Consider the following 16157-nt stretch of genomic DNA (forward strand, 5'->3'; position numbering starts at 1 on the left):
ATTTTCTATAGTTTATATACAGTATATTTTATATTTTTTTATTGCTGTATATGATTTCTAATGATCAAAATCCACATCTTAATTTAATTTAATTATATTAAGTTTAATTGTATTTTTTTATGTATGCACTAACAGTGTATATGTCTCATATCTTTTTAATACATTTCTCTTGTGTTGTTCTTTATGATAACTCAAGAAATATGTGAAAGTTAAGTGTTGTGGTGTTCTGTGGTGTTGTGTTGTCGTGTTCTGTGGTGTTATGTCTCCGTCTGTCCAGCAGAGGTCGATGTTCCTTTCTTAACTGGGCCTGGGCCGCTTTGTCTGGGCGCATGCGCAGTATCCTCATTTGGCCTCTGGTCTTTCAGGCGCTTATGATGCGCTGAAAGGTTGTCCGCTGCTCAGCGCTTCTTCTACACAACAGTTTAATGTCTAAATTCGGCTTGAGGAGCTTACTTGGCACTTTCTGCTGACGAGAAAAGCCATCGCGACGGTTCACTGCGTGGAGTCTGCCTACACCTACTGTAAGGAAGCTTGGATTTACGGTTGTTGAAGTGGTTAACTTGAAAAGTGGCTCATTCAGGTAGCTAGCTTACGTTTATTTAGCTCTTTTAGCAGTTAGCTTAGCTGTGTTTCTGCTAGCAGCATGACCGCTCTCTAATTTGGACTCTGCAGAGGTTTGTACCCATCGTGTCCTTTCTGAAACAAGTTCCCAGTTAAGCTGATGGTAGCAGACACTTGACTTTCTAACAACCAGCCAGCATACATCAACAGACTGGCTGCCTCGTTAGCTAACAGCTACGTTACCCCGGAACTGTGGAGCGCACACAAGCTAAAGTTGCTAACTTGCCGCGGGTGGCAGTCAAGCAAGTGTCGCTACTTGAGCTGAGCAATATAACATAACATCGGAGCTAGCTGATTAGTGTATTGATCAGTTGATCAAAGACAACGATGGCCACCTCGTTGAACGTGTACTTAGCAACAAAGCTTCAGGGATGCTGGTGATGTTAGGGTTTGTCGGGTTAGCTAACCCAGCGAGACATAGGCGGCTCAGAAGGGAACTCTTGATTTACAAAAATATCGCGAGATTTTTACGCGTTGTTTCTATATTGTGCACATTGTGCATGTTTTCTAATGTGACAGCGCTGTGATTAAAATCTCTGTAGGTTTAGAGACAAATACACGTGCGCAAAGTTAGAGAAAGATCATAGTCTGTGTTAAACTGATCACTCTCGCGAGATCTTTCGCGAGTCTGGGGTTCCCTTCTAGAAACGACTCGAGTTGTGTGTTTTGCAACAGGCCTGCCTGTCTAATGTTACTTTGCCATGTTTTAGATAGCAGACGGGGTTTGTTTTGGACATGGTGGGAAGTTGATTGATGATTAAAGGGGTAGTTCACCCAAAAATGAAAATTCAGTTATCATCTACTCATCCTCATAGTGACTGAAGGTCGGGTTTAGTTTTTTAGTTCTCAAAACACTGCTGGAGTGTCACAGGAAAGTCACCCAAATAATGTAAGTGAATGGTGACCAGTTTTCAAACGTCAAATAACATAAAATATCTCCATACTGCATATCGGGTGTAATCCAAGTCTCCCAAAGCCCCAACATGCCAAGTTGACTCGAAAGATGTAATTTTCACTATGTTTTTAACCTAAATCTTCACTGTAGATTCTTAGCTTGGATTCACGTTGACGTGTGCACTACTGTCTGAACTAGGTGACGGTGTGCAAGTGAACAGCATGTTGGGATGGTAGGAGACTTGGATTACACCAGACGAGTTGTATGGAGGCATTTTATTAATTTTATTTTATTTTATTTTCCAGTCGTTTTTTCCATTTGAAACCTGGTCACCATTTGCTTCCATTGTTTGGGAGATTCTGCAGAACTGTTTTCCTATGAAGCTCCAGCAATGTTGCGTGGACTAAAAAACTAAACCCGACCTTCAGCTGGCATGAGGCTGAGTAGATAAGGACTGAATTTTCATTTGGTGAACTAGCCCTTTAACAGTAATGTGCTAATGTAGTTAGCCAGCTATAAACACTCTTCAGATATCAGCATTTACACTCAGAAGTAGCACTGCTGCTAACGTAGCAGGTGTAGCTATGTTGTAAACTGAGTCTCGTTAGTGTGGTAGGTGGCTAGCCAGCTATTTAACCTACTGCTCATTGATAATAACACTTATCTTAGAAGCTAACCTGACGGCTAACGAATGTTAACCATTCCATTTATCGGGTGTCTCTCCTTATGTGTCAGCTTTTCAAATTTGGTGGTGGCGTCTGTGTTTTCTAAAAATGCCGGCTAGCTGCTCATGTTGAGGACATCAGAGTGGAGTGAAATTGAAGATATTCTTGATTTCATGTTGACAGGTGTCACAAGGTGTGTTTAACAACAGAAGATGACACCAGATCACAGGCCGTCTCAGGGGGTCGCAGGTATCGGCAACCAGTTCAGTGTGATGTGGGGACAGTTGCAACATTGACATTAATATTAATTTGACAGAATAATTAAAACACTTGACATCAATTAGCATTTCCCTGCTACTGACACAAAGTCTCCACAGTGCTTTGTTGCAGCAGACTGTTGTGGTAGACAGTAGTATTGGTAGTATAATTTGTGGTGTTGCTGCTTGAAGCTAATGAGGGAGTTTTACTCTTGATCTCTCTACAACATAACCTACACAGGATAGTGAGAAAAAACAGAACTGGATTAAGTTTGAAAGTTTGTGCTTTGGTCCTAATATTGCAGCTATTGCATTTTACAAAATGGTCTTCTTAAACTTCTTGACCAAAAATAATGGATGAAACAGTTAGCCTACCAGACATGATAAAATATTTGGAAGGTGATGCCATTTCAAATTGTTGAGAATTGATCATTATAAAACTTGGTGCAATGATTGCAGTGTGTGTTCCAGTTAACCATGAAAATTTCACTATAATCATGAAATTTTCCTGCAATTTCATCTCTGCTACAAACTGCAATGGAAATGCCAACCTGTGTCTGATTGGTATCCAGTGATGGAAATTTACCTACAAACACTTTGAAACAGCATTATCTAACATTTCTGCATAAAAAATTACTGTAAACATTAATCGATTCGATTATCAAAACTGTTTAAATCTTTTTTACCACTTGCCCGACATGTACTTATGAAACGTTTCTGTATATTTATATACTGTATATCTGTGTCCCGGTTGCTATTTTTATAAGGGCTGAATGATTTTGAAAAAATATCTAATCGCGATTATTTTGAGCAATACTGCAATTGCGATGTCATTTGTGATATTAGAAGGAATACTAATTTTTAAATCATTATTATCGTTTTCATTTAAGACATATCATTAAGGTGTAATTTTTGCAAGGATCTGTACCAAACAAAGATATTTTCTTAAGTCTGTAAAATATGATGATGTGTAGGCCGGGACATTTCTGCAGCAACAATATTTAATTTATGGTATTTTGACACACATAGGCCATGTTGTGATTTTGATAAAAATTTGATTAATATTTCAGCCCTTGTTTTCATTGTCCCCTGGACAATTAGACATCCTTAATTTTGAGCTCTGTGTAACCCTGTAAAGAACCACCAGAAGCACATAGTTTTGCAGACTGTACATAATGATATTCAATAGGACATGCTGTACTGGATTATGGCAGACAGAAAGATCTGCTCCCACTTTCCCAAAAGCATCTTAAGGCGAAGAAGACTGAAACCCATACTGTATTCTTGCAGTGAGACTAAGATCACGATGTCCTCACTGAGGGGGAAACTCCGTTGTGCCATAGTGTGAAGTCGGGTCATCTCTCTGCAGCGTAGCACGTAAACCACACTATCAATGAAGTACCCTTTCAGTCAGCAGCACTATGAAACCATTTAATTCAGATGCTGTCTAACGTTTTATGTACGGTCAATCGACAGATAATTGCAGTCCTTGTACAACAGTCGCTGCCCAGAGGCAGTTGCCCTCTTGCATTCAGACTGTCTTGTTGCCAACTGTCAGGCTGTCAGTGCAGTTTCTAGAAGCGAGGGATGAAGGGAGGGTGAGGTGGAGATAGATGATAGTGCTGTTTACAGATGGGTATTGGTAGGATTTTATCAATACCAGTATAGATGCTGATACTGCTTATTGATATCGATACTCTTGCTGATACTACTCACCCTTATTAAGGACATGACGTTAAAAGATTCAGCAGTTCTTTTATTAGTTTTTACAGAACTAAGTGAAATTGTGTCCTGAGTTACTGGATTTAGCTGCATTTTCATTAGATTTAGTAAAGTGAGCCTTTTTAACATTTTTCCCTGTCAGCTGTTTATGTAACGTTACATTAATATTGATATCAATATTATTTGTCCAGGAGCTTATTGATATTTTGTTACTGACTAGTCGGGTACTGATTCTTGGTACTTATCCCTAGTGCTGTTTTCTCCTTTTGCAGGGTTCTTACAGGTACTGAAAATCCTTAAACACTTGAATTTTAACACGGTGTTTTCAAAAGATTTGAAACGTGCTTGAATTTTGAAACATGAAAGTTTGTTGGGTTTTCCTTAAATTTATCACCCCACTGCAGAATACTATCATAAAACATCATTTTATAGCACAGTAACATCTGATTTAATGTGATGAAGAAATAAAATTATTTTAAATGTGTTTATGTAAGGCCGCTGAACCAACGGTCATGTTCACTTCATCAGTCGATTATTTTCTCAGTTAATTGATTAATAATTATTTGCATTAAAATGTCACAAAATGGTGAAAAATGTCCTCAAATGTCTTGTTTTATTCACAACCCAAAGATATTTGGCTTACTGTCATAAAGGAGTAAAGAAACTAAGCAATATTAACATTTCAGCTGCTGAAATCAAGGAATTTTGACTTATTTTCTTTTAAAAATTATTCAAACCAATTAATTGATTATCAGAGTAGTTGGTGATTAATTTGCAGCTCTAAATATTTATGATACAACTGCACAGTTAATCACAAATGAATTGAAATCACAACATGACCAAGTGCAATATCAAAGTCACTGAACAAATTTTTTTTTTTTTTTTTTTTTAAAGAAAAATGTATGAGAGAACAGCATTATAATGAAGTGTTGTGGTGCTGCAGAGACGCTCTGGCCTGCAAATCTTGTTCCTCAGATGAAAGAAAACAAGTTTGTTTGGAACAGACCTCAATAAATATCACATAATCATGACTTTAATAGGTTTTTCATGGTAAAAATGAAAATTGCAATGCTAAAGTGATCATTCCCATGAATCATATCACATATCACAATCGAAGTTTCAATCACATAATTGCAGTTTAACTTGTTACCAGCCCTAATATATGTATATAAACATGTAATTTATTGCTGGTATATGGTGTTGGAAAGGCTTGAAAATGCTTGAAAGGTGCTTGAATTTTACTGTGAGTGGTTTTCAGGATGTTTGCTGCTCTGACATGCTCAAAGAAATGAGAAATAAAGAGAGTTCAAACATTTAATATTAAGTTAAATTTTCTTTCCTGTGAGTTTCTGTGGGTTTTAGACTCATGTTTGTTCTTTTTGTTCTTCTCCTGTGTTTTTCAGACGAGCACTGATGTAGCAGTGTCGGGACAGTTGTCGTGCTCGTCCTCTACCTCCGGTCCCCAGTGCCTCACTGCATCACCTCAGACGACAGATAGATCCACGAGGGGAAACGGCCTCCTTCCTCACCCGGGACCCTTCGATCCTCTGGACTCCTGACTGTGACACTTGGTAGCCACACCACCGCCACCTTCTCATCTCATCTTTCAGCTCATCTCCAGCAGAGGAAAGCAGAAACTTTTACACATAGGAGTTGAACACCTCCACTCAGGCCAGTGGAGGTGTTGAAGAGCTTTCCCCCCTCTCCCCACCCCCCCATTTGTCCTCTTGAATCTCGAATATTTTTTCTCCTGGTTGGCTTGAGTCCGGTTCTGCCGGCCGTGTGACTTTTCAAAACTGGGGCGCGATTCATGGGATGCAACCATGTCGGATCTCAGTGAGCGCAGGCCGGTCAACACGGACTACGCTGTCTCCCTGCTGGAGCAGCTCAAGTTCTTTTACGAACAGAAATTACTGACTGACGTTGTGCTGCTGGTGGAGGACACGGAGTTCCCGTGTCACAAGATGGTCCTGGCCACATGTAGCTCCTATTTCAGGTGAGTGCGCCACACCATTGTCAGCCCACTGCTGCAGGTGTGGAATAACTCATGTTGTATGTTGGGGGGTTTGTGTTTTTAACGACTGCAGGCTGATTGTGAGCGTGTTTTGTGTGGCGTTCAGTTTCAATAAATAATGCACCGTACAGTGTTGGGCTTTTGTGTTTAAAGACAGCAATTATTCCTTCAGTCTGACACCTGGAAGTAAGACATTTTTAGGGTAAGACAACTTTTGCCTTTGATAAATACAAATTTATAAGGGCATCACAGCCAAAACATAGGACCCCTAAACAGTATTAGTACAGTTCACTGATAATCAGTAATGCTGGACAACAGACTGATATAATACAGATATGATATGAGACTATGTATTGTCTTCGATTCTTCATATAAGTATCCTCTTTTCTTGGTTTTAAAGGCTGCTTTACAGTAAATTGGTGTAATTTTTTTTAACTTTTCAGACTTTTGTAGCTGCTCTATTATTTGCCTTCACCCACTTAATCAATATATCCACATTACAGATGATTATTTGTGAAAATCTCATTGTATTAATATTTTGTGAAGGCACCAATGCCTATATTTCCCAGCCCTTATCTATATATATATATCATATCATAGAAAAGCCTAAAGATATAAAAATATTATTTATAAGCTGTATATCCCTGCCTTAATATTTAGCCTGATCGAAATCAAGACAAACTCACATTATTAGACTGTAAACCAGTGATTTCCAAAGTCTGGGCCGTGACCCAGTGGTGGGTCATGAAAGCCCTGCAGGTGGGGCTTGAGAGGTCATTAAAAAAATAATAATAATAATAAAGTCTCAGGTGCAATATTTGTTAAAGGTGAAAATTCTCTGAAAATGCCATTTTAAGTTAAATACTGTGCAGAGATGGCTCTGCTCATCATATTACAGACTCAAGAAAACATCTTTGTTTGATACAGATCCTCGCAAATATCACACCATAACCATTTTAAAATGTTTTTCAATGCAAACTTTTAAAAAAGTTATGTAAAAGTTATTTCCTCCAAAATAATTGCAATTAGATCTCTTTTCAAAAACTTTCAGCCCTCTTGTAGACTGACTAATCAAAAAATTATACTATGAAAAGTTAGTTTGTTGCAGCCTTATTCTAATTTGATAACAATTTTAAAATATAGAAGCTTGGACTTATTTTTTTACAGTTGAAATTACATTTTTGTTTTTACAGGGAGAGTAAAGTACCAAAATAAAGTACTGTTGGGTACCGGTACCGAATTCCAGGTACCAGTGCTATGCACCACTCATCGTTGGGCTTTTGTGTTTAAAGACAGCGATTACTCCCCTCGGTGTGATTGTGACGAGGTGTAGGTACACTGTCATTATGTTGCGCTCTTGTTATGTCTGTAAGTGCTCGCCTCCTACAGTTACAATTAATAATGCACCGCGTCATAGAGCAAGTGTTCCCCTCTCTATACATGGAAACAGAGAGGATGGTGTTTCCTTGAAAGCCGTGGCTCGAGTCGCCCTCTGCACCACTTATTCTGTGCGATATGTTTCTACGTGGAATAAATGAAGCGACCTCTAACCCACAGTTTCAGACGTATCCCTCAAGACCCCGGGGAGGCCTCATTTGTACGCACAACATTGCATAATGAAGTGTGTGCACTGCGGTGGATATGACAGAGCAGCAGCGTTGGCTCTGGGAATAGTCCATCTGTACATGACAGGAGCTCATGCTGCATTTGAACACCCTGTCTCACTCCCTTCCTCCCTCCGTCTCTCCCCCCCTTCTCTCACTGCATCTCACACACGCATTCCAAGCAAAGGTCCCGACAACTTGATGCCTCTCTGGCACCCACCTCTCTGCGATATTCCCCACTGTTTCCCACGCACTCGTTATCTGGTGCGAACATGCAAAGCATTTCCCCTCTCGGGTTCAGGGGTGTCGCAGCGCTTCCTCCTAGCTGCTACTCCTTCCCTCTCTCCTCTCTGTCTGCTGCCTCTCCTTTACCTCCTCTTCTCCTCACTTCAGGGGAGAGTAGGGCGGGGGAGGCTGAGGAGAGGGCTCGTATTTGGAGGGGAAAGTCTGGTCACGTAGGTCTTGGTGAGAGATGGAGAGAACAGGGAAGAAAGAGGGGAGAACAGAGGGAGGGGGGTGCAGGGGTATGCCTGCAGGGTTGCGTAATACAGCCTGTCAGGTTAAGCCCCTGCTGTGAGCAACAAACAGGCACACACCCCCAAAAACCCCCACACAGGAGGGCAGAACGGTTTGTTGCAGACAAATTAGTGCTAAAAAATAAAGTTGCACATGACAGATATTTTTATCATTGATGAGTCTACTAATGCTGCTTCTAATGATTCAGAAAATGTCATGATCCATAAAATGTCATAAAAGTTTCAAAAATGTTCATCAGACCGTCTAAAAACCCAGTGCAACATCTCCAAATTGATTCAATAAGTGCTGCAACTAACAAATCATCAGTTAATTCTGTCAGATATTTTCTTGATTTATCAATTAGTTGTTTGGTCTATAAAATGTGTAAGAAAAGTCAAAAGTCAATTGTTTCTCCAAAAGGTCAAGATGACGTCCTTATTCAGATTATTGTCATGAAGGAGAAAGAAACCAGAAAAGTTTCACATTTAAGCTGACTTTGAGCTTTTTTTTTCCATAAAAATATCTCAAAGCAATTAATCAGTAATCAGAATGGTAACAGATTAATTGATTAATCGATTAATTGTTGCAGCTCTAATTGTTTTCTCTACAAAATGTGAGGAAATAGTCAAAAATGCCTGTCACAAGTTCCCAGCAATTATTTGAGCAATTTTTCAAGCAAAAACATAAAACATTCACTGCGTCCAGCTTCTCAAATGTGAGGATTTGCTGCTTTTCTTTCTCATTTATGACGTTACTTTGGGCTCTGGGAAATTGTGATGAACGTTTCTCATATATTAATTGATTAATTGTGAAAATAATCGTCAGATTAATTGATATCAAAATTCCCTAATTTGAGGATGTTCATAGAAAGAAAACAGAAGAATAACATAGTTGGCATGTGCAGGGATGATGACTGAAAATTCAAAAGTAGACGACGCCATCAACAGAAACTCAGTCAGAAAGTTAAGTTTATTTTATTAATGAAGTGCCAAATCATAACAGAAGTATATCTTTTCATACAGAGCAGGTTTAGACCGTAGTCTTTCTAATATTAAACTAAAACAATATAAAAAACGTATCTCTGTGTTGCTTGTGCTGTGTGTTAAACGTGTTACTGAGAGCACAGGAACATCACTGCAGAAGTGAACATTTAACACCAAACACTTCACCAGAATAAATCCAAGTCACCAGCTCAAACCAAAAACGGTTCAACAGATGCACAAAATGTGAGAAATTGATGTGGTGAAGGAGGTTAAAGAGGCTCTGACTCACTCCGAGCTCTGATGAATGACAACGTGGACGTGTAGGCGGCTCGCCAAGGCTGCAGCAGCATCATGGGAGTCAGAGCAGGGAGAGAGAGAGAGAGAGAGAAGCCCAGCTGGAGCCAGACTGCACCGTTAGCCCACCAGACAGGTGTTCACTGTCACTTTTTGTCTTCCGCTTTTAGGAAACTGGGTTGGTGGACACGCTAATCAGTGCACAACAACTGTCAGCAGAAACATCTGCTCCAAATAAACCAGAGGGATTCAGTCCTGCTCTTTGAGACCAACAACACTTCAACTATCGTGTGCTGTGATGTTATAATCTGGACAAAAGTAAATGACAGTTTTCAGTCAGTAACAGTATGAATGAACGATGCCACAGTACTGAACCTGATAAACTGTTTCTAAAATCATCAGTTTTATAGAAATGATGGCCAGGCAGGTGCTGTGTCATTTAACTCCTTTCACTCTTAATATTATTTAACATGCAAAATCAACAAGAAATAAACAAACTAATATGCCATTAAATGACCAAAATATTACTAATATTATTTCAGTGCAGTAGCCTGTGTTTGTCCAAAATAGTTGGAGATTAATTAAATAGTTAAATAATAATCGATTAAACAATTAATTGTTGCAGCACTAATTCGTTGATTGACACCAGAGATCGATAATTGATCTTTTAAAGTAATTATTTAAGCAAAACAGCCAAAAATTCACTGGGTACAAACTTCTCAAAAGTAACTATTTCCTGTTTTTCTTCTTCTGTGGTAGAAACTTTAATATCTTAAGGGTATTGGGTACCTTGTTCCTTACATTTTACTGACCAGTTAATCAATTAATTTAGAAAATATTCAGCAATTTGATCAGTAATACAAATGATTGATGCTAGTGGTTTTTTAAAATGAGACCTCGAATGCATCATAATATTCTAATGTCAAAAAAATCATATCTGCTGTAATGTCACTAAATCAGGACTAATACAGGTCCACTCAGCTTTAGACCAGTTCATTAACATTCAGTTGACGTTGGTATTTTGCTTTTCGGAGGACTTGGGTAATGAAATCCAGCAGCAGCCAGTTGCGGGTCCCCTGATTCTGTTCGGTAACTTTGTCTGTTTTTACAGCCACTTTGGCGAGAGGCCAACTGTCATTAGGAGGCTCTGTTTATTTAAAAGAAGAAAAAAAAAAACTTTCTGCAAGACTGAGTTTGGAGTTTTATCACCCACCGAGGACTAAAACGTTGACCTGTTTTTATGGGTTTGTTCTGAAATCAGGTCTTTGTTTATGAGAAAAGAGTCTTCAGATATTTGTAGAGAAGAAGGAACAAGCTGGGAATTAAATAGAAAATGTTTTTCGTTTCTTTTTTCATCTACAGTTTGAAATTAAAGCACTGGTTTAAATGTCTCACTGTTTCCAAGATGACATTCTGAAATGTCTTGTTTTGTCCGCAACCCAAGATATTCAGTTTACTGAAGTGAAGAAACTAGAAAATATTCACATTTGAGAGCCTGAAAACTGACAATTTGGACTTTTTTTCTTTAAAAAAAGTTTAGAATAAATCAATAATCAAATCAAATCATCCACTAAAAACTGAAACAAAGTTTGGAAATCCATTTCAGTTACGTACAAAACTAAATACAGTTAAATAAAAATATCCAGGAAATTTAGCAGGAGCCATTCGTCCATCTGTTTATAGAGACCAGAACGTCTAGAGGACTGGGAGTTAATTACCTTCACAAAGTGTGTGTGTATGTTAGAGCTGCAGCAATTAGTTGATTGAAAAGAAATTGATTACTGACTAATCATTTCTGTCTTTTTTTCCAGCAAAAATGTCAAATATTTGCTGGATCCAGCTTCTTATACATAAGGATTTGCTGCTTTGTCATTTCTGGTTGCAGATGAAGAGTCTTTGGGACTGTTTGCTGGACACATTTTTTTGACGTATTATAAAAACAAAAAAAACTAGAAAACTGCACTGCACTCCTCGAACTCCTCTGACACAAGCCGTCTTTGTGTTGTTGCAGCAGCTGATAAAATCTCTTATCTTTCTGGACACATTGAATCTTAATCAGTGTGAGATCTTGTCTTTCACTTCCTGCTGTGTTGATTTGTTGACTGATGTCTTTGTCTTTGTTGTTGTTGTTGTTTTCGTCCCTGCAGGGCGATGTTCATGAGCGGCCTCAGTGAGAGCAAGCAGACTCATGTCCACCTGAGGAACGTGGACCCGGCCACCCTACAGATCATCATCACCTACGCCTACACGGGAAACCTGGCCATCAGCGACAGCACCGTGGAGCCGCTCTACGAGACCGCCTGCTTCCTACAGGTCAGTGACACTTCGAGTCCTCCTGTCCTCCTTCAAGGACTTTGTATCATCAGAAAGTCCCATGAAGAGACCAACAATGAATTGATTGATATATTTTAGCTCTCTGTGCCACAGAGCCCCATTGTTGTCTTAAAAACTGCTGCTGGAAATAATCAACAGAGAGCTGAGTATTTATTAATCCACCGCTGAAAATAGACCCCAGGAAATGACTGAGTAATATTTGATTTAAAAACTGCGATTTACTGAACCTTTAAAAAATGAAACTATATTTATGGTCCATTCTTTTGAAGATTTATGTCTTTAGTAGAGCAGAAGAGTAACTGCCTTATCATTGAGTGTGATTTTATTTTTTAATCAATATTTTGAAGCTTTGTTCATAAAGTTTACATTCAAATACTAAATCAACATTTGAACGCTTTGCAGCTTTTTTTGCATGTCTATTTATTCTAGTTAAATCTAGTATATATAATTATAGCATTTAATTTAGTGACTTTGTTGTTAAAACATTTTTTCGGGTTGTGACGGCATAAAATATGAATACAAGACATTCAGAGCTTCATTCAGAAACCTCGATAGAAGCATCTAATTTGTAGAAAATGACATTCGGTACATCCTTAGATTTTCTTTTTTACTTAAAGTCTTTTTTTTTTAGGCAGCAACACTTATTTTCATTGTTGATTAGTTTCACGATTGGTCTCTTAAACATCCACAACCCAAATTTATTCAGTTTACTATCATAGAAAAGTAAAGAAAGCAGAAAATATTAACATTTGAGAGTCTATAATCAGACTTTTGTTTTGTTCAAAAATTACTCAGATCGATTGATCTCTTGTCAAAAAAGTTACTGATTGATTTAATAGTTGACAATTACTTGATTTATCGTTGCAGCTCTAATACTTTTATCAAGGATGTCCTAATAGTAACTTTGTATAAGAGTGTTTATGAAAAAAAACGAAGTAAACTTGCAGTAAAACTGGTAAGATTGTCTTCTGGTCATTTGGCTACTAAGAAGTCAAAATTTAGTTATTTACCTTTAAATTGCGGTCTTCATTTAAATCTACAAAAATATCTGCACACTGATGTTGACGTTGTATCTCTGCCCGTTGATGCAAAGAGTCAGACCTCTAACTGTCCTCTCTTGTCCTCTGTCCTCACTCAGGTGGAGGACGTCTTGCTGCAGTGCAGAGACTATCTGGTGAAGAAGATAAACGCTGAGAACTGCGTCCGCATGCTGAGCATCGGCGACCTGTTCAGTTGTAGCGAGCTAAAGCAGAGCGCCAAGCGCATGGTGGAGCACAAGTTCCCGGTGGTGTACCGGCAGGAGGCCTTCCTGCAGCTGTCCCACGAGCTGTTGATAGACGTCCTGAGCAGCGACAACCTCAACGTGGAGAAGGAGGAGACGGTGCGCGAGGCCGCAATGCTGTGGTTGGAGTACAACATGGAGGCCCGCTCGCAGCACCTGTCGTCCGTGCTCAGTCAGATCCGCATCGACGCGCTGTCTGAAGTGACGCAGCGCGCCTGGTTCCAGGGTCTGCCGCCCAACGACAAGTCCGTGGTGGTGCAGGGTCTCTACAAGTCCATGCCCAAGTTCTTCAAGCCGCGGTTAGGCATGACGAAGGAGGAGATGCTCATCTTCATGGAGGCCATGTCAGAAACGCAGCACCAGGGTTACGTGATGGCGGGGTCCTTGCCTTATACGATAGTGTGTTACAGCCCGCAGGCGGAGAAAGTCTACAAGCTCAGCAACCCCCCAGGAGACCTGCAGAAGGTGGGGACCCTCGTTACCCCTGACAACGATGTCTTCATCGCCGGCGGACAGATCCCCCTCAAAAACACTATCACCAACCACGGTAAGAGTGGGAAGTTACAGGCCGTCTTCCACTCGGTGGATAGCTTCTTTTGGTTTGACGCCCAGCAGAATGCGTGGGTACCTAAAACCCCCATGCTGTGCGCCCGAATCAAGCCCTCGCTGGTCTACTGCGAGGGCTACATCTATGCAATCGGGGGCGATAATGTCGGAGGAGAGCTGAACAAGCGCACGGTGGAGCGCTATGACTGCGAGAAGGACGAGTGGAGCATGATGAGCCCGCTGCCCTTCGCCTGGAACTGGAGCACCTCTGTGGTGGCACATGACTGCATCTACGTGATGACGCACGACCTGATGTACTGCTACTTCCCCCGCGCAGACACCTGGGTGGAGATGGCCATGCGCAAGACAAGCCGCTGTTTCGCCTCCGCAGCTGCCTTCGGTGACCTCATTTTCTACATCGGCGGCCTCCACGTGGTCAGCAACTCCGGCATCCGCCTGCCCACCAGCACCATCGACGGCTCCTCCGTCACCGTGGAGATCTACGATGTCAACAAGAACGAGTGGCGCCTGGCCGCCAACATCCCCGCCAAGCGTTACTCGGACCCGTGCGTGCGGGCGGTGGTGCTGCTCAACTCACTGTGCATCTTCATGCGAGAAACCCACATGAACGAGCGCGCCAAGTACGCCATTTATCAGTACGACATGGAGCTGGACCGCTGGTACCTGCGGCAGCCCGTGTCCGAACGCGTGCTCTGGGACCTGGGGAAGGACTTCCGCTGTGCGGTGGGGAAGCTGTACCCCTCCTGCCTGGAGGAGTCCCCCTGGAAACCCCCAACCTACCTCTTCTCCCCCGACGGAGCCGAGGAGTTTGAGGTGGACGGGGAGCTGGTGACCCTCCCTCACGTATAGCTCTTGCGCTCCGCTCCCCTACCTCGCTGACTGAACCTGCGCCGCTGAGGGATGAACATGACGGGGGGGCCGATCACATCAGATCTGAGATAATGAAAGGGTTTGACGTTATCTGTGTTGTGGAGGGATGTCTGGACTTAAACGGCGTGCGTTCGCTCCAGCTGTTGCTGACGAACGACGCGGCCTGAAATGAGCTTGGAGAGAAAAAGATGCCCCTCAAAAATACTAGTAATCTGAAAAGTTCTGTTTTTTTTTCTTCTTATTTTGTCAGTTGTGACATCTGTTAGATATTATTACAAGTCTGTCATACTGTTTCTACAATGTGATAATCTAAACGTCAACTGATTTTTGTGATGATGATGATGAGGGTGATGATGCACTTAACTGGTAAACCTTCTTGGAATGACAATGGCAACTGTACCAAAATCCCCCAGCCCCCCCAACCACCACCTCCGATTGTGGCTTCCCTCTCTTCCCCACTCTCCTCCTCCTCTTCCTCCTCTTCCTTTTCTCTTCTCTCACCTCTGTTAAAGGAAAAAACGCCACTGAAAATCTGTCATCAGAGCATCAAAAACGCCCTGCAGGCTCGAGAAGGAGGCTCTGAAAAACAAAAAATTAGCTTTGATTAAAAGTGTATTCCAAAGGAAAAACAAACTTCTTCAACCACTCCTCTTCTTTTTAAGTAAATGTTCTGATTTCTGGAAGCCTTGGTGCTGCGACGAGGTGATTTCACGAAAAATGTCTAATATAATGCAGTACGAGTGGTTTGAGAAGTTCTGATGCATGTTTTTTAAAAATGGAAAGAAAAAAATTATTCCTCTAATCTATTTTTCCTTTTCCTTGACTTTATTCTCAATTTTTGACTTAATTCTCGACATTCTCAGAGAGGAAGATGATGATTTTATTCTTGAAATGTAAAGGATAAAGTCACATTTTAAATATTAGTGTCAGGCACAAGGAAAAATAAATCGGAGGAAGTTTGTTTTATCTTTTTTTTGCATTTTGAGAATAAAGTTGAAGTGTCGAGGAAAAAGTTGAAAAATACAAACTTTCAGCTTTATTCCCAAAATTTCAACCTTTTTTCTACATTTCAGTTTTTTTCAACATTTCTAAATATTCTCAGCATTTAAACTTTATTCTCAAGTTGCAGAAAGTATTAGAAGAATATTTAATTTTACTTATGCCTGGCACGAATACAGAAAGATGGACTTGATTTTCAAAATGCAAAATCAAAAAGACATTTTTTTATGTCAGGCCCAAATACTCTTCTAAATAGTCTTTATCATCCTAGGAGGGAAATTTGATCTCAAAGTTTGTATTTGGGCTTAACATGTAGGATTAATCTGTTCACCAGGTTTTGTTTTTTGTCAGTAAAATGTGTCAAAGTGCCCTGCAGAAGTTCCCAAACGCCCAAACTTTCATCTCTAAAAGATTTAATTCGTCTGACCAACAGTTTAGAAACCAAAAAGACTAATTCAGTTTTATTCAGGGTGGAGAATTAACACTTTAAACTGTGAACATCTACCAGCTGCTGACACATACGTTCAACATTCA

At 40.4% G+C, this 16157-nt stretch overlaps 1 protein-coding gene across 5 annotated transcripts; it reads left to right on the forward strand.

Moving 5' to 3' along the window:
- The first annotated feature begins 343 nt into the window (after window positions 1-343).
- Window positions 344-14952, forward strand: kbtbd2 (kelch repeat and BTB (POZ) domain containing 2). 5 transcript variants are annotated; one of them, XM_084747803.1, is made up of 5 exons: window positions 344-521; window positions 2365-2455; window positions 5564-6156; window positions 11719-11884; window positions 13044-14952. In XM_084747803.1, exons 3-5 carry the CDS (start codon window positions 5984-5986, stop codon window positions 14601-14603), a joined length of 1899 nt encoding a protein of 632 aa, XP_084603929.1. In that variant the 5' UTR covers window positions 344-521; window positions 2365-2455; window positions 5564-5983; the 3' UTR covers window positions 14604-14952. The 5 variants fall into 5 exon arrangements, with proteins under 5 accessions (XP_084603929.1, XP_084603928.1, XP_084566437.1 ...); XM_084747802.1 differs by having other exon boundaries at window positions 2365-2430; XM_084710311.1 differs by lacking the exon at window positions 2365-2455 and having other exon boundaries at window positions 344-580.
- Window positions 14953-16157: the final 1205 nt, after the last annotated feature.

This window comes from Lutjanus erythropterus, chromosome 21 (assembly GCF_056507025.1).
Source record: "Lutjanus erythropterus isolate fLutEry1 chromosome 21, fLutEry1.hap2, whole genome shotgun sequence".
Lineage (NCBI taxonomy): Eukaryota > Metazoa > Chordata > Actinopteri > Lutjaniformes > Lutjanidae > Lutjanus > Lutjanus erythropterus.

Bases quoted from the DNA above. Each gene is read 5' to 3' on its own strand.
- kbtbd2 (XM_084710311.1), top strand. From the start codon at position 5,984: ATGTCGGATCTCAGTGAGCGCAGGCCGGTCAACACGGACTACGCTGTC. The intron at 6,157-11,718 runs GTGAGTGCGCCA...TCGTCCCTGCAG, and splicing joins ACATGTAGCTCCTATTTCAG to GGCGATGTTCATGAGCGGCC. The intron at 11,885-13,043 runs GTCAGTGACACT...GTCCTCACTCAG, and splicing joins AGACCGCCTGCTTCCTACAG to GTGGAGGACGTCTTGCTGCA.